Source organism: Euprymna scolopes, chromosome 21 (assembly GCF_053919585.1).
Source record: "Euprymna scolopes isolate OS-2025 chromosome 21, ASM5391958v1, whole genome shotgun sequence".
Taxonomy (NCBI): domain Eukaryota; kingdom Metazoa; phylum Mollusca; class Cephalopoda; order Sepiida; family Sepiolidae; genus Euprymna; species Euprymna scolopes.
The window spans coordinates 51,855,588-51,880,217 of NC_136502.1; the positions used below are offsets into that span (position 1 = coordinate 51,855,588).

Consider the following 24,630-nt stretch of genomic DNA (forward strand, 5'->3'; position numbering starts at 1 on the left):
AATATTCAGTGTAGCTTAATCGCCATATATATTTTATAAATTACTAACTAGCTCTACCTACGTATTGAGCACTTTTGAAGTAAATACTTAAAGTTTACGCATAAATCTATACTTTCGTATATTAATTTTATGTGAATAAATGAAGTAGTTATATATATATGCACACATACATAAATACACACACACATATACGTATATATATATTATATATACATATATACACACGCATATATATACATATATAAATATACAACTATATTTACATATATACATATATAAATACATATATGTAAATATATATACATATATATAATTATATATATACATATATATACATAATTACATACATATAAATGTATATATACATATATGTATATATATACAAAATTGCGAGAAAGAACGAGACAAACACTTCTAAATAATATAAAATAAATTTATTAAAGATAGAGAAGGCAAAATTTTACAAGAAAAAATATATTCAAAATTTATGGGGTTTTGTGGAATATTTCTAAACATGTAAACTAAGCGAAAATCCTGAAAAAGAAAGAAAAGGGATTAACAGCGTAATTAGACTCCACACGACCACGAGGAAAAATCCAATCTTCAGTTTGACAGAAAGAGAAACAAATTACACTCACAATTCTTCTTTTCTGTCTTCTTTTTTTTTGTTGTTTTGTCCTTTTTATTTTCACAATTTATGAGCGACACATTTAGTCCGAGAGGGTTCTCTTGTGAGGGAAGAAAGTTCTAAATAACAAATTCACAGTTTTTCAATACGTTTTTCATCCCCTTTCCATATCATGTCTGTCAGCATTCGTTTTCGATTTTCCAAAATAGATTTTCCGCAGTGTTAATTAGGATATTTCCCGCCTCGGGAAACAGGTAGCTAAGCGTTTCAACTCAATTTGGTCGGGATATTTTTTTTCAGTGTTTCCATTTTAAAATGCATCATAACACTTACGAATGAGAGAGAAGAATGAGCCTGGACTCTAGTCAGAATGAGTGAGGTAAGGGATTTTTGCCTCTTGCTTTTTCTTTCTTTGTTTCACATCTCAATTTAAAAATAGAATTGACGAAATCGTTTTTTTTTTTTTCCTTTTTCCGTAACTGATGAAATATTTCTAGCTGGTTGAGTCTTTGGTTTCCGAGATTGGATCACGGTGGTTTTGCTGTTATACGTCACCTTTTCTGTCCTCACTCAGTGGAAGAGAATTCCTTCAGACTGATATTAATATTGGGGTTTTTAAGGGATAAGTATTAGTGGATTCTCACTCAGTTCGAACATACAATCAAATGTTTTTCCTATCGCTAGCAAATAACGAAAAAAAAAATCGAGGTCGCCGTTTGTAACAATACATACATGTATATACATATATAAATACATACTATATACAGGGTTGTTGCCAGAAAAGCGAGAAATTTGTCAAACAACGATTTATTTTTACAAAGAATAATTTTACAGTTTTTCAAAGACAAATGTTATATTATACTCATAGATACTCAAAACGTCGTCCGTGCACTTCACTGCAGCGTCAAACAACGATTTATTTTTACAACACTCATACGGCACCAATAAAAAAATAGCAATCACGCATTTTATTCATGATCTAAGCTGACTTTCAAATGTCCTGCTTTTCTAGGGATCACCCTGTACATATACGTATACATACATACATCAATATATATATACATACACACACACACACACACACATATATATATATATACATATTTATACATATATATATTTATATATACATATTTATACATATATACAGTTATATATACATATTTATACATATATACATTTATATATACATATACATATATACATTTATATATACATATATATATATATATTTATATATATATTTTTTTACATGGAGGTCACTAGTTATCAAAGTCCGGAAGCCATTCGACGATAGGGGTTATTGCGTGTATCAATGGGATAGTATCGTAGTAATCATTAGTATTGGAGATTTGATAAAGTGTCTTACTTAATGGGGCGATTCATCAGAAATTTGTTTATGTTGGACTTGAAGACATCTAAGTTGTATTCAGGTGGGAAACAGAAAAGAGTTCTACATCAGGAATTTGTTTATGTTTTGGACTTGAAGACATCCAAGTTGTATTCAGGTGGGAAACAGAAGAGAGTTCTACATCAGGAATTTGTTTATGTTGGACTTGAAGACATCCAAGTTGTATTCAGGTGGGAAACAGAAGAGAGTTCTACAGGTGTGCACTTCTAAGAAAGAAGCTTTGTTCATGGAATCTACATTTTGATTTAGGCACAGATAAAGAGTGGGGAAAATTACTGAATTGGTTTCAGCTAGACGGGTGTTTTTCGTGAAAGATTGGCAAGGGGAGACCAGAGACTGGAGCTCGGACGAATACTTGCCATGGAAATGACGATCAATCAAAGACAGGCTTGCAACGTCTCTTCTGTGGGAACGAGGTTGCAGGGAAAAGAAAAGGGCATCCCCCACTAAGCCATGAAGTCTATTTTGTACTCTATCAAGGCAGGATAGGCTGTTTTTTGCAGCTCCTGCCAAGATGTGGCAGCAGTACTCCATCCTTGGACGTACTTGGCTTTTATACAGATAGAGAATTGCATCAGTAGTGAGATATCTTCTGGAGTGGTAGAAGGATCCCACCATTTTTCCAGCGACCTAGGCAACAGGCTTGATGTATGTGTTCCATTTCAGATCAGGAGTAAAGGTCAAACCCAGAAGCTTGTCAAAACATGGAGCCTCCCTAAGACGAGAGCCATCCATTTCAATTGATGCCAGATGGGAATCAGAGGGTTGATGATGTAAAGATAGGCGCTTGGTTTTAGATGCATTAAAAGTAACCAGCCACCTCTTCCCTCACTGTACCACGCGCTCAAGATCAGAGGAGAGAGTATCAGAGAGAACATTTACAGCCTTTGATGTTTTGCCATATATGGTCATATCATCAGCATAGATGTCAACAAATGATTTACGTATGTGTTTTGGGAGATCATTGATGTAGATCAGGAAGAGAGTTGGGCCCAGGATGGACCCCTGAGGGACTCCAGCATTAATACTGTGGGCCTCTGATTTCTGCCCATCAACCATTATTCTTATGAGCCTATCAGAGAGAAACGATTTAATAATTGAGAAAACATTTCCAGTTATACCGTAGCTTGAAATCTTGTGAAGTAGGCCCTTATGGCATACTTTATCAAAGGTCTTTGATATGTCAAGAGCAATTGCCTTAGAAAGGAAGCCTTTGTCAAGAGATTCACTAATCTTACGAGATATAACTGTTAGCACATCTGCTGTAGATCTAGCAGAATGGAAACCATATTGCATGGCACTAATGTTATTTCTGCTGAGGTGGTTGACTACTTCTCTATTTAATATGGATTCCAGCAGCTTACTCATGACACACAGGAGACTTATTAGTCTTTACTAAGAGAGAGAGAGAGAGATGACTTAGCACCAGAATTTTTAAATACAGGGCATATTGATGAGGTTTTCCAGGGTGTAGGTAAGCACTTCTCCTTAAGGCAACGCTTAAACAGTCTTTTAAGTATGGGGGCAAGTTCTGGTTGAAGCTTTTTCAACACTATAATTGGAATGCCGTCTGGGCCACTTGCTTTACTATAATCAAGGTTCTTGATTAGCTTGGCGACCTCATGCACAGATATTTGTATGTTGCAAAGCGTGTTGTCTTTTATAGGTTGAAATATGGGGAGTTGATGGCCTTCATTGCATCGGGTAGAATTAGCTGCAAAGTTCTTGGCAAATAGTTTGGCCTTGTCTGATGCTGACGAGATGACCTCAGATCCATTGATGATAGTTGGGATAGAACGCACGCTTCTGTTCAGAATCCTGTTTGCAATTTGCCAAAACTGGTGGGAACTAAGCCGCTGCTCAGCTACTTTGGATTTAACGGACTGAGCATATAGCTCTCTTGCATTTTTTATTACTCTTTTACAGTGGTTGCTGGCAGTGCTTAAAGCAGCTTTAGTCTCAGTGCATCTATATTATGTTGGTAGCTATGGAAAAAGTGATTTCTGTGCACGATGGCAGCAGCACATTCTGAGGAGAACCATGGCTGGCTGTTAAGGTTTTGTTGAAATTTTTGGGATGGTATGAATCGGTCTATGCCTAAAATTAACCATTCGGTCAGGTCCGACACTATAGAGGACACATTATTTTAAACATGGAATGCAGAGGTAGATCAGATAAAAATGTACGGAAACTATCCCAGTCAAGCATAGAGTATCGAATACAGTACAGTGGTGAGGTACGTCTGAAGACTTATTACATTTCCTTTTTATCTAAACTGATACAACGGAGTGGTCAGAGGATCCCAGGGGAGATAGAATGGAACATGAACATAGCTCAGGGGAACTTGTGAGAAAAAGGTCTAGAAGGCTTGCATACTGACCGGTAGTATCGGGCACACGGGTGGTTTCGTGAACAATCTGAGTGAGGCCATAGGCAATGGTAAAATCATGACAGAACCTCCCCTCGTCATCTGTCTTATTTGAGTGGGTCAGCCATTTCACATTATGGACATTGAAGTCACCGCAAATGTGAATGTTATCCGAAGGATGAGCAGACAGGATGTGGTCAATTTTCTCAGATATAATCTTAAAGATAGTAACCCCGCTGTTGTGGGGATGATAGAGGGCAATATAAATGTGGTGCTGTAAGCAAGTGCAACCCGGAAGCACATATAAGGTAAATTAGGGTCTCCTCTGTAGATATTCCTACCACACGGAAAGCCATCTTTAATGTAGGCACATATTCCATGCCCATGGCGATCTTGGGGGTCAGATTTAGATGTCAAGTTAGAGTATCCTTTAATTATGAACTGATCTAGGGAAATTATACATATATGTATATATATGCACATATATATATACATATATGTATACATATACATCTATGTATACATACATATACACATATGTATACATACATATATATATACATACATATCTATACATACCGTTGATTTTTATGTCGAGTCTTTTGACTTGTGCGGTAAGAAAATTACTCAAGTGCACTTGTGGTGTTTACTTTAATCAAAAATGCTTGTTCTGTCTTTCATCGGATTATTTCAACTATCGATCATCAATAGTTATCAAAAAGATTCTTATACAAAACCTTAGAACATAAAGTACTTACGTGTGAAATTTCATTAAAAAAATCGGCCCAGCCATTTTAGAGTTCATAGGAAACGAACTCCTAGAGATACAGTCAATGTTCTTATATATATATATATATATATATATGCACAAATGTAAAAATGGCAATTGTGTTTGTATCTATAGTATGGAAATTAGGAAGAACTGAAAAGTGCAACCACAGCGAAGTCGTCTATGAACATAAAAGATTGCATAGAATAATATACCTTGATTATGTAGAAACGTTGTATGTCAATTTGTGGTAAGATATGCAACAGTTTATTAAAATTTTTATAATAAGCAATAAATTGGTTTTCTTAAAAGAATAAAGAAATTTTAAACAATACATTTTTTCTTTGCATTTCAAGTTTTTAATGAAAAGAAAAAAATTCCACATACAATTAGCGTTGTCTTTCTTTCATCAGCTTTTTTAGGCCCTGTTGTTCTTTGCGGGAAAAGGAATATGATCAATGATTCTACATGCATCAACAACAACAGCAAATGTATTTTCGTAATGTTTCTAAAAGTATGAAGTGCGACTTTTCAGGATTCATTGGATATTTGTTCACTTATCTCCACATGTATGCTTTCAAACAATACATATTTTATAGTGGTCGGAACACTAGTTGCAATAATAAGTTTTTTTATCGAATCGATGATTGTATATGACTTGCAAAAGTCAAATAAACAAATTGATAATTCGTATTATTTGGATTATTCAAACTACTATTCTTATCTTGCGTGTTATTTTCAAAACGTTTTGGATCGATGTAACCTCCAACCTTTTTCAGGTGTATCTTGTGGAACTTGGAAATCATTTTCTGGAACTCAGGAATCTTCCTGTCAGACTCGGGAATTCGCATGGAATTCTGAATGGAGCCCTTTATTTAATGAAGCATGCTTCTTTATTATCAGTCATGACCGCAAATAAGTCTTAAGTAATTTGCAGTTTTATTTTGAATATCTCCCACACTGAAGTTCAAATCAATAATTTCTAGAAAAATGTAACTTACAACAGAATTTTACCAAATACTTTATTCGTTACGCCACAGGTCCTTGCAGTTTAAATAGAGGGTTCCATTTGAAATTCTGTGCAAGTACCCCGAATTTGACACAAAGATTCCCGAGTATGCCAAAATACATCTGAAAAAAGTTTGGAGGTTATATGAACTGAAACGTTGTGAAAATAACACCCTAGATGAGAAAAGTTGCCTGAATAATTAAAATACGTATTAAAGTTCGAGAATTATATGAAAATACTTATTTTAAAATTGACCCAGAATAAGCTCAATTTTATTATTAAACAAACCTTGCAAAATCAAGTGATTCTTGATGCTATGTTGTAAATTCAGTCAAAAAGATGATCCCGATACAAAGAGTAAGATTTCGCTGCAGTAAGTTTTTAGATAGATTTTTTTTCAAATCTGGAGTCTCTGAAAATGATACTCCACACACTTTGGCAGAATAAGAATTTTAAACATGACGACTGCAAGCGATTCGTCCTTCTATATCTTAGCAAACTCTGAAAAGGCCTCTACCAAGTTTAAATGCGGCCATTTACGCACTTATATTGCTGGAAAATACATTAATAACCCTTAATCAACACCTTTGGAACGATCTTATAAAGACTGACATTAAATTAAATCAGAATAATTCACTCATCAGGTGAATTTTTGTTTTATTTTCAAATATTCTCTTCCACAAACTTTGCAAAACCAAATAATACTTTAATGTTGTAAATCCAGTTAAAAACATGATCAACACTCTTAACAAAAGTAGGCTTTCGCTGCAGTAGGATTTCAGGTTGATCTTCAAATCTGAATTCTCTGAGAACGACAGAACTGCACACTTCAACAGAATACCAATTCTCTAAATAGAGACTGACAAGCTTTTTTCTTGTATCTTTTATCTTGTTTTTTTCTCGTTCTTTTATCAGAGATATCCCTGCAGATAAAATTCTATGTATCGATGAATGCAGCTTCTATTCAACGCTACACATTCTGTTGATCACTCCCTTCCACAGCATGGGTCTTTTCAAAACGCTAATCACATATACGCTTTCAAACTCTAATTCTCTTGATATCCTTGTATAAAAACGTAGTCTCTCACCAAAATATTCATGGAAAATTGTAAACTATTTGAATTATTTGTCTTTTGGAATTCTGATGAGCTTTTATCTCGTATATATATCTCTATATATACTATCATTGAGACATCTCCGCAGATAAAATTCCATGGAGGTATGTATAGATACATGCAGTTCCAACTTAATGCTACAAATCCTGTTGATCACTTACATCTCTCATCGACTATAGTGATGCTATAAATAGCGATTGCTATTCGGACTCTTTCCCGTGTGTGTCCGCAACATGTGCCTTTTCAAATTTCCTCGGACTGAAAACGGTAATCCGCACGCGTCACAAACGTATGGCTTCTCGCCGGTGTGTTTTCGCATGTGGATCTTCAAGTAAGTACTTTGTGAAAACGACGAGTCACACACTTTACATGAATATGGTTTCTCTCCGGTGTGTACTCGTATGTGTTGCTTTAACGCGTTACTCTCAGCAAAAGAAGACTCACACAATTGACACGCATATGGACGCTCACCTGTGTGCGTTCGCATATGCGTTTTCAATGTAATGTTCTGTGAAAACGATGAACCACAAACGCCGCATGAGTATGGTTTCTCTCCAGTGTGTGTTCTTTGGTGTTTTTTCAAGTTTGACTTTTCTGAAAAAATCTGCCCGCATATTTCACAAGAAAAGGTTTTCTTATCCACACGTTTTTGCATGCTTGAACAATCCAAAAATTACATCCACAATTGTCAATAAATTATTTTGTTCTACATAAGTGGACAAACGTTTTTAAAGCGAATATAAATCTATACATACTCTATATTTTCAATGGATTTATGTGGGAGATGATTGTGATTTAGTGCTTAGCGACGTTGACTGACAACCTAGGTTTGAATCCAGTTCATTCCCCAAAATAAACTTTCACTTAAGATATAAGCAACGTAACTATGCTGCCCCCTAAGTACCCAATTGCTTTTTAGAAAGAGTTATAACAAGAAAAATGGGGAAGCCAATGCTAGCAATAGGATCATCTGGTTTGTACATGAATAGATTGATATAAATTATGATACAGAATTATGAAAAAATTATTTGGCCATATATAAGTGGACAAACGTTTATGAAACAAATCTAATCTATAATGCAGGTATCAGGACTCTATATTTTTAACTTTAAATAGATTGGTACATTTTCAATTAGGATTTCTCCAAAAATTTTAACTACACACTTTACAAATGCGTAGTGCATATAAACACAAGTTCAACTGAGTAATTCAAAGAGGAATGTTGAATTATTTATCAATTTCTTGCCATGTTTTATTGTACTAACTGCAATCCCATCACATCTGTATTCTGCAAGTCTAATAAATATGCGTTTTTTTAAATATAAAGTTTCTTAATAAAATGCGATTTCTTAACTTTTGTATGATGAATTATTTAAATATTGTAAGTTTTAACATTTATCTTGCTGTAAGATTTTTATATAGACCTGCTTTCTATTTCTTTTATATATTTAATCAGTTTCATACAAAATTCTGAAATATAAATTTAGCAAAAGTAACATCTCCTTTACTGTATGTTGCAAAGTATTTCTGTTGTAATTATTAGAAAAAAAATACTAATACCTGATAGGAATATGTTTTGTCACTAATCAGAATTATTTTCTCATTTGTGAATAATTTAATAATTCGTTTCTTTTGAAACTTTGTCAAATCAAACAGTAAACTTCACAAGAGTAATGTTTCAGGTCAATGGTCACTGCATTATTCTTTGAAGATTATTGCAAAATATTCTGCATTTTTTATAACCAATAGCTGAATTCATTTTTATCCGTTACAATTGTGAATATCTGCAAATTAAAAAAAAACAACATTTTTTAAAGAATTTCGTAAAAATATTGTTAAATATCTATTCTAATCATACAAAAAACAAACAAAATTTCAAATAGAATCTGATCACATCATTGAAAACATTAGAAAAAATGTTACGAAATGTTTTTAAATTATTTAAATCATTTTTTTTTTTTAAGTTTCGGTGTATAACACCTTTTTCATAGAAGACTTCTTTTTAAGAATATTTTTTCTTTATTTTGCTATTAACTCTAATGGGTTACTCCACATGGATACAGAAAAGGATACATCCAATATAATTTACGGTTACTACTAGCAAAATGAAGAGAACAAACAACAACAAGTCTTTTTTTAAAGAAGTTTGTTACACAAAAAATATCAGAAAAAAAGATTTTAATAATTTAATAAAATATTTTATAGCATTATTTAGTGTTCAGAAATTGTTAAAAACAGACTAAAATTCCTTTATCCAATCTGAACATTGAATAAAACAGATTGAGTATCTCTTAATGACCCCTTTATACTTTTAAGTTAAATCAATGCAAACAAAATTTCATCCAATAAACGAACTGAATTTTCAAAGATTGTTGAATTTATATATTTACAGTATTGAAATTTGCATTGCTTTACTCAATAATCAAATGAGATGTTTGTATTTTACTGTGTTCGAATGACATATCGTTTCTCTCTAGTAAAATAGTTAGAAACACATCACTCAATAGATGACGCCATTATTCTAGATAATTTTTATAAAGTACTAACCCTTTTGTTTTTGTTTTTTTTCAATAAAAATATTTGTTGATGTTGAATGATCACCTTAAAATATGTATTCTAAGCAGAATTTTTTTAATATACCAAAGATTTATGTAGGTATGCATATATAGTGCTGTAAGATAAAATAGATATCAAATTTATCTTGGTACTCAACTAATATCCAAGTTATGCTATCCAGATTTAGTTGGATGTTGTGAATACAAAACCAACTTAAACAGTGTATAACTGAAGATAAAAGCTTTATTTTCAGTAATAAACGACTTAAATTGGCCTTGTATGTAGTATCACATGAAACAAAATGACCGACATCCAACATCTGTAAAATCCATGTTCGATAAGCATCTAAGATGGATGCAAAGGCATCCACCCCCACCCCTTTCATGATTGTGTATGGCAACGATCACTCGATTAATACTATCATTAATTTAGCAACAAACTATTATAAGCAAAAGTATTTTTGCAAGATAGTGAACCAAGAACCAAGAATATTTTGCAAATGAGCCTTGTATTGAATACCAGGTATAGCATCAAACCAACATTCAGGTGTCTCCACCACTCAGAATCCGTCAGACCTAATCATGAGAAGATTATCAGATAAAAAGTTTCTGAGATTTAGTGTCATAGTTTATATTGGTTGTGTGATGGTGACTTTCTGTGGCCAGTGTAGAACTTGTATTGCCTTGATGATTAGTGCTAGAAAATCACCAGCTTTTCAGAAAATTTCACTGTGGTTATGTGGTTAAGTATCCTTCAATAATCTCCTTACAAGGATTCTCAGTGTTTACTCACTTAATATAATAAGTGTTCCCACCTCGGCTGAGTTGAAGTGTTTTCACTACTGGGTCCCTAAGAGAAGGTAAGCAGTCAAGTATGCCTTGACATGTTTCAAATGTGAGAAATACAACCATAGATATGTGCTGCCAGATAACATAATCAGCCTACTAACCCCTTGTATCGAATTCGATGTACCTCATAGGAATATGGGATGCAATTTCACAGGACATTTTTGGCTTAAGCAATTAAACATGGCAAGATGTACTTGTTGCTGTTCACTTGCTTTACTGTAAAAGGTAGTACATATCAAGGGGATTCTCAATTTAATTTAAATTGTCCTTTTTTTCGTAGGGAGATTCACTAATAGTGTTCTAGAGTCAATTCTCAACGAAAATGCAATAAAACTTGTTTGAGCAACGAAAAATTGTTTACTCGCTTTAGTCTCCTTCATAAAAACCAAGTTAAATTGTAATCTTATAAAATTGTGGGAATAAATTCTACTGCTTTCACATTGGTTTTACGGGAGCTTGGGAATATAAAATGAAGTCATTAAAATTGTGCTTCCAAATGATTATTGGCAGGAGTAAGGTGCATAACCGAACCCTCACTTACCAGGAGTTCTCTGAAAGGCAACTGACAGTTATTATGCTTAATATGTTTGTAAGATCCTGGATTATTACTTCAAATGACATTTCTTCCTTGGTCCTTCCCAGTCGGCAAAGAGGGATTAAGACAAGAGAACTTTAGAACCAATGGTTCTTAACGTTTCAGGAAGTTTGATACAATGAGTATGTTCTTATCTTTGAGGAAGGTTTCCTGGAGGATAACAGATTCCATTCCAGAGAAACATTCAAAAGGATAATGTAGTTCTCATTAATTGACATTTAAAGCCATAAACGTTTTGCATGTTCCTGGGACAAGATGAAGTGGTGAGAACAGCTGGTGTAAAAAATGAAGTTTGTCGCATGAAGATACATTCTATAAAACATATAATGGAGATTTCTCGACCATGCGACGGCTCCAATGAGTATAAGACTGATTATGCTGATCCTTCTTTGCCTGTTGCTCCAGGCAGCAGCATAGACTCAAAACCTTTGCGCTCATATTAGGAAAGAAATGGCAACATCTGGTTGTGCCCTACTTGAGGTACACCGCCAGGGAGCCAGGACCTAATATGCTACATTTCCTGTGATGAGTGATACAACTTTTTAGTATGTTGGCATTAAAATAACTCCACCTGCAAGACAGAAGTGGTATCGCTGTGATTGTGTATTTCAAAGATATAGGAGTTAACCTAATTTACTCCTGTCCAACAATACCATATTACAGAGAAAAATTACAGCAAAGCTCTAAGGGACAGAATGAGGATACGCTGAACCATTGTTACTTCCAGCAGACTCCTGACTGCAGCCTAGCATGTGTCCATCTCCCTGCAAGTTCACACATTCTTCGTTCAGTGTTTGGTTTGTTTTCATTTTGTTAATCATGTGTAGAAAATGAGAAGGGCAGCTGACTTACACGTTTCATATTCTGTTATATAGCTGCATCTAATTTATTGTTTGCACTTTTATCAAATGGATGCCAAATTATATGCACACTCTATTCTTTAGCCGTTGTTTTTTTTAAATCAGACGGACAACTTGTTAAGTCAGCAATACAAGTTAATTTACAGTTTAACTGATAGCATATGCCCATAGAGAGATTGGTTGCTATGTAAGTTTAATGGTGTGGTGTCAAGTGAGGCAACAGTAAAGGTGTCACTCACCTAACTCCTGTCTCTCTCTCTCTCTCTCTCTCTCTCTTTCTCTGTTGTATATTAACATCAAATCACATTCCTTAATTAAAATGTTTCATTGTGCTCTTTTAAAATGCGTTTGTCTTTTGTCGAAATGCCATTTCAGGTTAAAATATATGTCAACGCATTGTTTTCATTTCTTTAGGTCATTTTCAGCAATCCGATTTAACATCTGGTTTTGCCTGAATCCTGAATTTTTGTATGTGCAATACATCCGATGTTTTCCAGATGTTGCCTGTTACCTATGCAACAATTTGGTCAGAAGAATCTTGCTGAAATAAGTTTTACTGTGGCAGAAAATACCCCCGGCATGTACACCTTTGAGCACTGCTCAAAAGGATATCCAAATGAATCCTGAATACACTCATTTGTCCATGAAGTAAAAATTGTGAACGAGTGGTGTTTGTTAGTACCCCTATTTGAAATGCCTAACCTCTGCAGTCCATACCTTGTAGTTTTCACACTGTCTTTCCTTCACAAAAATAAAAAAATAAAAACAGTTTCAACTATTCCTCTCTTCTTTGAACAGGAAAAATTATCACAATTTGCATTAACTAACTTGCAAAAAATAAATAAATAAATAAAAAATAAATGCAAGAAAAAGTTTTTAGCATCTTATATGCATTTTGTGTTAAATGAATTTAAAAATTTCATAACAAAATTCCAAAAGTAAAACTTACTCTTTTGATTTATTTTCATTCAAAAGTTGTAGAGCTATGAAGACGGGAGTTGAACCATTAAAACAAGCGACCGTTATGCTCCAGAATTTATTTTTCTATATAGTCGCTACTATTCTCGATGCACTTTTGTCAGTAATTCAACGACGCATCTCTGTTTCTGACGCATGTTCATGATAGTTATTTTTCTTAGAGTTTCACACTATCAATATCTGCAACAGATAGATGAAACTTTCATTTCATAAATGCATAAATTCAATCATCGTAACAATGCAATTTGTAATCCTCTCTGATCCATTCAAGTGGAACAAAAAATATGGAAACATTACTTTTGGCTACGAAAAAAGTGTAGTGTTTGTTCTTGTACTTCACTTCACCTTTTCTGACCTCGATCAGTAAAGGAGAAATCCTTCTAGACTGAGACAATTTTAATTTTTGTTCCTACCCAGAGTGACTAGTTTGGGGAGGCTAGATTTTCCCCACATCAAAAACCGACCTTGTGTCTAACTCTGCCCTTGTGTGGAGGTAAGTAAGTAGGAGCCCTCGTATAACGGAGACGGATTAAAACCGGTATGCAATTTTTGATGATGATGACATTTACTATTTAGCCAGGGATATAGTGAAAATCATGATAAAATTTCATTATAAATCATTGTCAATTTAAAATATTTTTATTTTTAATAATTTTATAATTGTTTTAGTTTTCAAATATTTATCTCATTTTTTAACAAAAATGTTGAAAATATCGATTTTATTTCGGGGGGGGGCAAAAAAAACACTGTATATTTATTTAGAAATAAACCCGGTTATTAAAGTTTTCAATTGTATTCCTATTTTAACTTATTACATCCATTTGATAAAAAGGTTTTTTCCAAAGAAAAAAAAAAAAAAAAACTATAAAAAAAAAAAAAAAAAGAAAACCAGCGAAATCTCCGCGTTTCATTTTGGCGGAGTAATTTTATGAGCAAAAAAAAAAAAAAAAAAAAAAAAAAAAAACAATTGCTTACGTCTAGACTTAACTACGTCCATTAGGTCGTTTAGTCAATTCTGAGGTTCTTGAAAAAAAAAAAAAAAAAAAAAAAAAAAAAAACATTATAGTGGCTTTAAAATCATTTTTTTTTTTTTTTACATATTTTACAGGGAGCGCCTAATATTATTATTCAGACCATGTAAATAAAATTATAGTAATCGTCAAAAAAAAAAAAAACTCATATATAAATACTTGTTTTGGTTTTAATGATTTCTTATTTCGTTTCTTTAAACCTGATTTCGTTTCTTACACGTGAGCGAAACATTCGAAAGATTTGGGGGAATTTCTTCGACATTAAAACCGTTCTTTTACTTACGTTTTTCGTCTCCTTTGTCTCCACGGGAAATGCGAAACGTAAAATCATCCTAGTTATTTGCATCATTCGGTGTCAAACACACCTGTCCCTCACCGAACGAAAAGTTGCTGCATCTCTCTCTCTCTCTCTCTATCTTTCTCTCTCTCTCTCTCTCTCTATATATATATATATATATATATATATATATATATATATATATATATATATATATATATATAGTGTTGATAATTATGGAAATAATAAAAAATATGGAAAATAAAAAGGTAAACCGAAAATACGTTGTAATTCAAAATGAACCCAATTTGCTTAAAACATTAAACAATAACAGAACGAATATATTTAATATAGACTGCAACCAAAATCTTATTTTCATTTAAAGCAAAATAAAAATCATGCTGTCATTAAATTATGTAACGCATGATAATGTCGTTGTCGACTGTTGAATTGCAAAATTTTTGTATTGATTAATTCACAATTTTTTAAATATCGTTTATCGCGTTTTGCATTCAAACTCGTCCTTGAATTGGGCTAAGAATGATCTTTTAGTGTCCTTCTTTTAACCTTAGTGAACAAACGCCCTTGCAGTTCATGTCTTAAAACCAAAACAAAAACAAACAAATGTGGATGCCAGTGTTATTAGCCTGTCGAGATATAAATATATCTAACTCATCAGGATTTTGCACAGCACATTTAAATTCGAAAATTTCAAACAATATGTATCCTTTACTTTCATTTTAATTTTTGTTTTCAACTTGAGCTTGCCATTGGAATGTGTTTTGCAGTCAGTTGTGATGCGTGGTCATCGTTTTTCTGTACCTGATGTTTTTTGTAGTTGTAGTGACTGATTTTACCGCTAAATTTAGGGTCACTAACCCTAATCCTAACTCCCCTGATGTCTCTAGTTTTATCAATATTGGCCCTTTTGAATTTACAATATGGAATTTTACACCAATAAGTCTGTTGCAGTATCTTACCCTTTAGCCGACAGGTTTCTTCTTTATTAATTGTTGTTCCATCAAAAGCAATTAACTGTCTGCCATTGCTTTGAGTGATACTCCACGCAAGTTTTTGTATAATTCCTTGGACAAAAGGTTGTTCATAGAACCTTTATCGTCTTTTGCATTGATGACTCTCTGTATGTAGCAACCTACTAAGTCCAGCCAGAATAAATAAGGACAGGAATATTTTACAGAGATCATCACTTTGAAACACCCACGCATATAAAAAAAAAATGCATAGGAACATGACGTCCTGATGCAGCTACCGCATGCATAAAAGAAAAGAAACTGTGGTGGTGGTGCAAAATAGGGAAAATGAATTACATTGAGAAAGGAAAAATGAATTTGAGGAAGGAACGAACAACGCGTTTACTTGAATTAAACGAACTGGGATTTATTTCATGAAGAAACAAGTGAAAGAAAACGGTACTACACGTGTTTAGTTTGGCATGCGTCGCTCGCTGTTTACTGGTGAGAAGAAAAGTCTATTGTCGTAGAGAGAGAAAGAGAGAAAGTCAATCCAGTGGTGTGCGTCTCTCGCTGTTAGCTGGTGAGGAGGAAAGTCTACTGTAGTATAGAGAGAGAGAATGAGAAAAAGTCAATCCAGACCATGGAGATAGATAACGTATAAAGTGTACATACTGTCTGTTAGCTCGTGCCCCATACATAGTAGCAGGGGATGTGACGCGCGCTCGTGTGCGCCTCCCAAAAGGGAGGCGGCTGGTTAGCCGAACCTCTCAGCTCGGAAGCTGGTCCGAAAAGGAAGATGCTGCTTATTGCTCTTGCTTTTATACTTGTTTCCGGTGGTCTTTTGCGCATGTGTGGATTTCCTTTGAAAGGGGAATTGACGTTGTCCTTGTGTGCGTATGTGTGTATGTTAGTGTGTGTGTGTGTATACACGTGAATGTGAGTGTATATACGCGAATGTGAACATATGTACGTGTGTGGATGTGCACACGTATGTTTGTGTGCGTATGTATATGACAAGTAATATAGCTTGAGATGTGAACGCGTGTTTTTGTGTGCGACTAGAAAAGGCTCCCACAAAACTATATTACGCTCCCTCACATATGAATCCAGTAAACAGGCTGGAATGTTCGAGAAAGCTTGTATATAAAGATTAACCAGCTAAAATTTAAACAGTCCAGTATGCAGTCCCGCTAATAACCATCACTGCTGCCCATGGTTATCACATTGGCCTGTAGCAGCCAACACTCGCTACATCACAGGCAGAAGCTAATTCTCACAATTCAAGATTTGAAGTCCATTTCCCCCTGGCTTGTCTAATCACAAGCCAGCTCTCAATCACGTGATAGTATATAAAAGGCAAAATCTGAAATTCGCGATCCTTTTTTCATCCTGAACCTGCCTGGGAGTAGACTTTGCCTGGAGCTCCCCCCCCCCGGCCGAACGTAAGTACAACAAGCTAGCTATGGCTCTCTTTGAACTCACATTTATTTTCACATTCTGTACCCTAATGAACATTCTTTGTTATGCTAAAGAACATACACTGACACACACACACACCTACTCTTTCTTACTATTAGACACTAACCCTTTGCCTTGTCTCTACAATCAGACACACGCTTCTACATATGTAAACACAATGAAGACTTTGCCTTTCTTTCTCCTTTAACTTCTTTTGGATCGACGGCTTCTAGCTATAAACACGTGTAAACGGAACTGAACTATTTTCTCCTTCAACCAGCCGGCAATATATTAAATCTATCTTTACAGAAGAACACTTCAACCTACTAACCCGTTTCTCTCTTCTAGTAACGAAAGTAATAAATAAAGTTTGTTCATTAATATAGAATGAAACTCCATTTTGTTGCTTCTCATTACTATACGCTGGATTCCAGCTATATAGATGTAAAACAGCATCGCCAAGTATGCCACAGAACAGTAAGAGTTTTTCTCTTCAATTTCACCAGCGCAACATGTGTTTGAAGAAATCCTGTCCCCGGAAGACTTTAAAAAAACTCACATGATTTTACGCACAATGCACACGAACCAATACCTATCATGGAAATTGATAACATTCAGTGAGAACTCAAATCTCTTTTTAAAGATTCATATTTCAAACTATTGTTCTTATGACACAAACACACACTCATATTTACTTATATGATTTATTGACTGTTTCTCTCAAAAATAGCCACATGGACTTTAAGCCCTCATGCGGTACGTTTATCATAAAAAATCAGTAATTTCAATCCTTATACCATACTCACAAATCCCCATTTAAGAAATCCTTCATTATAAATATTCAACACAAGCAAACACTTATGTTAGAACAATCGAAATTAAATATAGTTAACACATAAATAAATGTTGTATATTTTGTGTTAATATTGTGATTTTGTGTTTTTTGTTGAGTGTCATCTTTTCCTGAATTTATTTTTATTTCTTTATTATGGGATGTAAATTGGTAACCCTCTTTACGGGTTGACGAACCCCTTAAATTTACCTTTAATGGTCCCGTTTTCCCAAAAATCGATCCTATAAATTGGTCATTATGCCATGAATTCGAAAACACGTCCTATAGATTGGTGACCTCCCGACTTGCATCCTTCATTGGCAACAGACAAATAAACATATGTTTGTTTGTCTGTTGCCAATTTTTACCTTGGCATAACTGCCTCTGTAGTAGTTGATGGTAACTGCTGAATCGAGTGGAAATATATATCTTTACTCGAACCACTAACATTACTTTCATTTTGTGTCGCCATGTGCATTCTCCTGCTTTTGTGCCATGGTGACTGTATCATTCTTTTATTTGCTTACCCCCTCCCATCTTGTAGTGCCAAATATTAGCAAAATGTCTCGTTTTCTTTTTTGCATATCATGCATGGCTTTTTTACTGTACACTCTTCTCGTGGATGTCCTTTGCCACAACAATATCCACATTGTATTGGCTTTTTATTATATCTTTCAGAATTTTATTTTTGTATCGACATCGCCTTCAGCAGTGCAAAAGGGAAGTGGGGGGGGGCAGCATTTTTGGTTAGCCTGTAGCATTCATCTTACTCCCTCCCCTTCTCATCTTGGCCCCGTTGTCTAGCAGTCGTTTGAACCTGAGAAGCCTTTTTAGCTGGTGACTGTGTGTGCGTCACTCTCTTCCCTCCCCCCCTCTTTTTGTCATAAGTCCTCGCGGACATTTCTTTCTCTCTTTCTCTCTCTCTCTCTCTTTGTTTAGTGTTTTTCCATTTTTTTTTCTTATATAAGGCTCATGCCTACTAATGCTACACATCACATCGTAACAACATGTATGTCTGCACCTTAAAAATGGCAATTACATAGAAACGTTTTAAGGCGTCGATAATGTAAACATAGTTTTAATCCTGACTTTTCATTATTTTCGTACACTGCTTTTTTTTTATATAATATTCAAAGTTTATTTATTGCTTCTTTAAAATACTACAAATGTTATGATGATAATATTGACTTATATTTAAGTCACATCGAGAGGTAAATTGATGACGGGCTGTTAGGGTACCTAGTTTACTATTAGCACTAGAAAAATCTTCCACATTTCTTCATATAAGTTCATCTTTAAATTCTCGTAATTTAATAAGGTCCACACTGTTTACTAAGCTTCAATCCCTGTTGCATCGCTGCAGTGTTGCATGCCTGTGTTTATTTGATACATACTTTAATAGAATATACTCTTCAATGTGAAAAGGCTGGCCCAACCTAATAATTATCCATTTACCAATTTTCATTTTAGAAGTCCCCAGATGCCAGAAACCTTTCTACTCTGTTTCTACGACTGTAACAATATGCAGGAATCTAAATAAGGAAACGTGGATCTTGCTGCACAACTCCCCACTTTGGATGTGCTTATGAATCCCAATTCACAGTAGCCATTACGTTTAAGTGGCAATGTGTCTTGTCTTGGATTATAAGTTAAATAAGAAAATGTTAATATAAATTTATCTTAAAAATAAGCCTATAAAAATGGTACGTAAAGATGTATATTAACTTACAATTTAGAAACAGGTTGCAACTTGCTGAAAATCAAGTCAATCCTTCTCCGCTTCTCCTTATTAACATATAAAAGCAGTAATACCACATGTATATCGTAACAGATATCTAGAATCTAGCTTGGGATACTGTTGGATAGCGGGGTATCAATTTATCAATGAATAAATGTTGGTGTATATAAACCAACAGACAGGGTGTATATAACTTTTACGATGAACAATGTTTGGTTTGCGCTGGACTGAAACAATGATGTGGACATGTCGACATATTATTTTGAGGGGATAACAAATACCTGTACATGAGAGGGCTTCAAACAACGAGAGGAGACAATTTTCCATTGATGTACAATTAGACAAATGTTCTTTGATGAAGAAGAAGAGTGTATATAATAACAATAGTCTATATAATAGACGGAGTCTGTAAACATTTAAAAGTTCGAGAAATATTTAATATGTCAGTAATAACCGGGACGAATTCACATAATTGTTTCTTCAAAGATGACACAACACAAATTTATATTTCATATAACATTTATTCATACACCACGTCAACATTTCGGAGATCACAAAGTTTTGACTGCACATTTTTATCTGGACTTCACTGACTTCCGCAGTGTCCTCTCTCTGACTTCTCGGCTGACTTTTTTGGCTGTATTCCAACTCGTTACTAACTAATACATGTCTTTCTCAAGCTTTCTCCAAAGATCTACGTCACCTTAAGTGACCTCTATGTCAAACTACATCAGACTCTAGAGCCAGATCTATTTTTAAATTATTGTTTGCGCTTGTTACGAAAACTGACATTCCTTTTTGTTTTTATTCATCTAAAATTCCTTTTTGTTATTGTCTACAGAATATAAGTCAAGTGAAATTTTTAAAACGTCATTTAAGCATATTTCTCCTTGAATTGCATTTTTCTCTTTAAAACAAATGTAATTCACTGATTGAGATTGTCGGATTGACTTCCTCATCTTGGTTTTAATCGTCACAACGTTTCGGCCGTTTTGCCCTCCGGCCTTCGTCAGGTGTTTTGTATCGAACTGGGGAACCGTTTGTTAGGAGTCTCAAACCCAACCCTTTATTATTATTACGGGGGTACCGTGTTCGGACTCCAGCTAGGCTTTGGGACATAGTTGCTAGTGACATATGGCCGAGTGGTCCTAGACGTTGTATCAAAGTTTACAGTTACCCAAAGGTGTTGAATTCAATCCTGAACGAAGGCAGTGAAAAAAGTAACATTCAAAACAGAGAATCAGCAACTATGTCCAAAAGCCTAGCTGGAGTCCGAACACGGTACCCCCATGATAATAATAAAGGGTTGGGTTCGAGACTCCTAACAAACGGTTCCCCAGTTCGATACAAAACACCTGACGAAGGCCGGAGGGCAAAACGGCCGAAACGTTGTGACAATAACAACCAAGATGAGGAAGTCAGTCTGACAATCTCAATCAATGAAAACACCTCATCTCAAAAATACAGACAATTACTAAATGTAATTCACCTACACGATAATAATAGTAATAATAATAATTTTCTTGTCCAGGTAATTTGGCGATGTGCTGGTAGTGCTAATATGCAACAATACGACCTGCTGAGGGAATGGATAGTTTTTGCCAGGTATAATAAATGTATTTGTAATGTGGATAACTGCATTATTGTCATGTCTTAAAAAAGTTACTGTTTCTTTTCTCTCATCTAATAAACTATGCAAATGCTGTTGGAATTTTTTTTGGCCCAATAATGGTGCATCCCCCCTGTTCACATTTATTATTTTTTATCTGGTTCTTATATGATTTTCTGTATTTAGTATCCTTTATGATTCTTAGTTTCGTATATTTTGGGTTTGTACGAAACTCCCTTTAATTTGGAGAAACAAGAAATGCTAGCTCTGTGATGACGTCATGAGCCCAGCACGTATTTCGCTCTCTTTTGAAATTCGGCGGGCATGGAGATTGGACATTTTGGTTCATTGCCCGGCGCTGAAGATTGAATTTTGATGAGCATCCTTCAAAGAAGAAACCCCCAGCAAGAATATCCGGATATGTGACGAGACATACTTATGAAAACTATCTATGAGACTTCGGTTTTGCACGTATTTTAGAAGGAGTGAAATTATCTTAAAGAAAATACCTTATTTTACGAGACAAGAACTTTTGGAATCTCCTACAAAGAAGAAAACCCGGTAAAAAAAAAGAACCCAGACAAGCGACGTGGTCTTGCTTCTGAAATCCATAATTTTTTCCTTCTCTAACTGAGGACAAACGATTTTTACCTTATCTGATTGATAATAAAACCAGAGTGAAAAGAAACTAAAACTTTAATCTAAATATCACACTCAAGGAATTTTGAATGCCCCACGCGGTAAGCTTTAAAATAATTAAAATATCAAACCGCACATTAGTGACTGACTGCATGTCCAAAAGAGAGTTGCTAACATAATAGGTCCCGAATTGTCATCTAAACTTCAGCCCCTGTCCCACTGACGAAATGTTGCATCCCTCTGCCTGTTTTACAAGTATTTTAATGGTCGATGCTTTGACGAACTACAAGCACTTGTACCGCCTCGACGAAAATACACCGACAAACCCGACAAGCAGCAAAGTCCCATCCCTACACAGTTGAGATCCCTAGATGTAAGAAAGCCTTTTACTCTAATAGCTTCTTCCCCAGAACGGCAGGACTTTGGAATTCTCTTCTGGTTTCCTACTTCCCCAACTGTACTGACATGCAGAAGTTCAAGTGTAGTGTGAACAGACATCTTGCTGCCAAACTCCCTACAGGTTCCTGATAGTAGCTCCTACATCAAAGTGGCAATATGCCTTGTTTAGGATGAAAATGTAATTAAAAAAATAAGTATTTCTTAAGATTTTTTTATTAGTGTTGTTATGCTGTTTCGTTTTTAACAGTGTCGTCTATTTAATCTGTTAAATAGAGTTTCAAGTTCATGACGAATGTATTTAAGACAATTAGTTTCACAAAAAACACTTGACATAAGTTTATAAAAATGAATGACAATTTATTTTCTGTTCAATTCTTTCTCAATGTACTATGGAGAGAGAGAGAGAGAGAGAGAGAAAGATGGTGCGTGGTGGAATGTTGTGGTGACACAAAATGACAACTAGTCATCTCGGTGCCCTTCTTTCTAACTGACTTCTTCCTTGGCTGGCATTTGTTTTTATTTACAAAAAAAAACTTTAGATGGGAATTTTGTTTTCCCATGCCGCATTTCACTGGCCCTTTTTAAATTCGTCCAAGGCCAAATTTCAATATCACTGTTTTCAAAGCTTGTCAATTGAAGAATGTTGATTTCAAAGCTTCTGCATTCTTCTATCAATTGTTATGACTTTTGATGACATTTCTTGGCTTGAAGATTTCCACAATATTTACGTGTGTGCATCCAGTTCCATATGCATGTGTGCACAACCAGCAATAATTCCGGCGTTGCCCGGAATACTATTGAACACTAGGTAAGTTTATTTTCTTTAGTGCAATTTGTGTTTCTGGTTCATTATATAACTCCACAGTATTTTCCAGTATGACGCCCATAACATTAACGGCAAACTTTGTGATTGCTCAACCTTTCCATCATCAATTTTTTATTATTTTACTTTGGTAAGTTGGAAGAGACACTTGATTGCATTACAATTTAAATTTATATCTTTTAAGAATAGACGCTGTTCCCTTTATGGCTGATCTCTGTATTTTGTGCCTGTTTAGTTTCATGCCAGTTTGGTCCTCCAGGAATTGTTTCCAAGTATTTCTTAAGATTTGTTATTAGGTGAGTTGCTCTCATCACAACTAGCATAATGTTGGTTTCTTTAAAAGACCATTACGTTTTTAAATCATTCTTTAGGCCATGATATTTTGTTTACTTTTCCTCATTCAGCTCTATTAAGGCAATAGTTTTTTTTGTGGGATAGTAACATCTATAATGAGTTCAGTTCTTTCAGGTTTGTTCCATATGTCAACATCTGGTTTAATGGGCTTGTCTTTTATCTATCTGCCCACCTCTATGTCTTCTGCCATATAAGACTGTGACCTTTCTGTTTGATGTTATCGGTGGTGGTTCATGTTCCTAGTTGTTTGACGCTCTCTCAAGTTGTATCTCTCCACAGAACTTCCAATGGAGATATTTACATACTTTGTTGTGGCGGACAGTGTTAAGACCATCTGCCAATAAGATTGGGCATCTAGACATTAGGTGGCCTGTACTTTTCAATTGTTGACTGGCAAAATCTGCATTGACCATTTTTTTGTGGACTAGACACCTTTTTTAATCCATTTGTGAGTATGTTCGCTTTTTTAATTATTTTATTTTAATTAGTTTTACAAGGGATCCATCCTGTGAATGACACTTAATTTTATAATGATTTGAATTTATATCCAAGGGCTCTTTTATGAATAAACGTTGTTCTTTTTATGACTGCTATCTGTATTTCATGCCAGTTTGGTCTTCCAAGTATTTCTTAAGAGTTTGTCTCATTAGGTGAGTTGCTCCTATCACAACTGCTATAACGTTGATTTCTTTAAAAGACTGTCGTTTTTAAATTCTTCTTTAGGTCCTAATATTTTGTTATATTTATTTTACTTGAAAGAGATCAAGGGAGCTAACTCCTCCCGGAGCTAATACTTGATTTCATTATGATTTGGATTTATATCCAAGGGCTCTTTATAGATGTTCCCTTTATGGCTGCAATGTGTATTTACAGCTTGGTCTTCCAGGGATTGTTTCCAGATACTTATTAAGATTCTTTTTCACTAAGCCAATTGCTCCTATCACAACCGGTCTATCTCTTCCAGAGACCATGTCGTCTTTAAGCCATTCTTGAGATCCTGGTAATTTATTATCTTTTCCTGTTCAGCTCTATTAAGGCGATAGTCATTGGGGATAGCAGCATCAACAATGAGTATAGTTCTTTTGGGCTCGTTCCATATCAAAATGTCTTACTTGATGATCTTGTCTTTTATATATCTGCCTTCCTGTAGATCTTTGTCAACCAAACACGGAGTGTGTATTCTCTGGTGAACTTTAAAATGTCTTAAACCTCTGAAAATGCTGCCCTGCACACTTCACCAATACAGGGTCTCTCCCTTAATATTTTACTTTGGTTAGTTTTAACAGGTCAAGTGACTTAGTCCTGGGGTTAAGACTTGATTTGTTTAAGATTTGAAGTTATATCCAAAGGCCCTTTTAA

The 24,630-nt window shown here is 34.7% G+C and overlaps 1 protein-coding gene across 1 annotated transcript in view; it reads right to left on the reverse strand.

The window, feature by feature from the left end:
- Window positions 1–419: 419 nt before the first annotated feature.
- The window catches only part of LOC145242802 (uncharacterized), a 26,196-nt gene continuing 1,985 nt past the window's right edge, over window positions 420–24,630 (reverse strand). Inside the window, exon 2 of the mRNA XM_080105933.1 lies at window positions 420–7,972. Coding sequence (XP_079962059.1) covers window positions 7,485–7,972 — 488 coding nt within the window. The 3' untranslated portion in view covers window positions 420–7,484. The remainder of the gene's footprint in view (window positions 7,973–24,630) is intronic.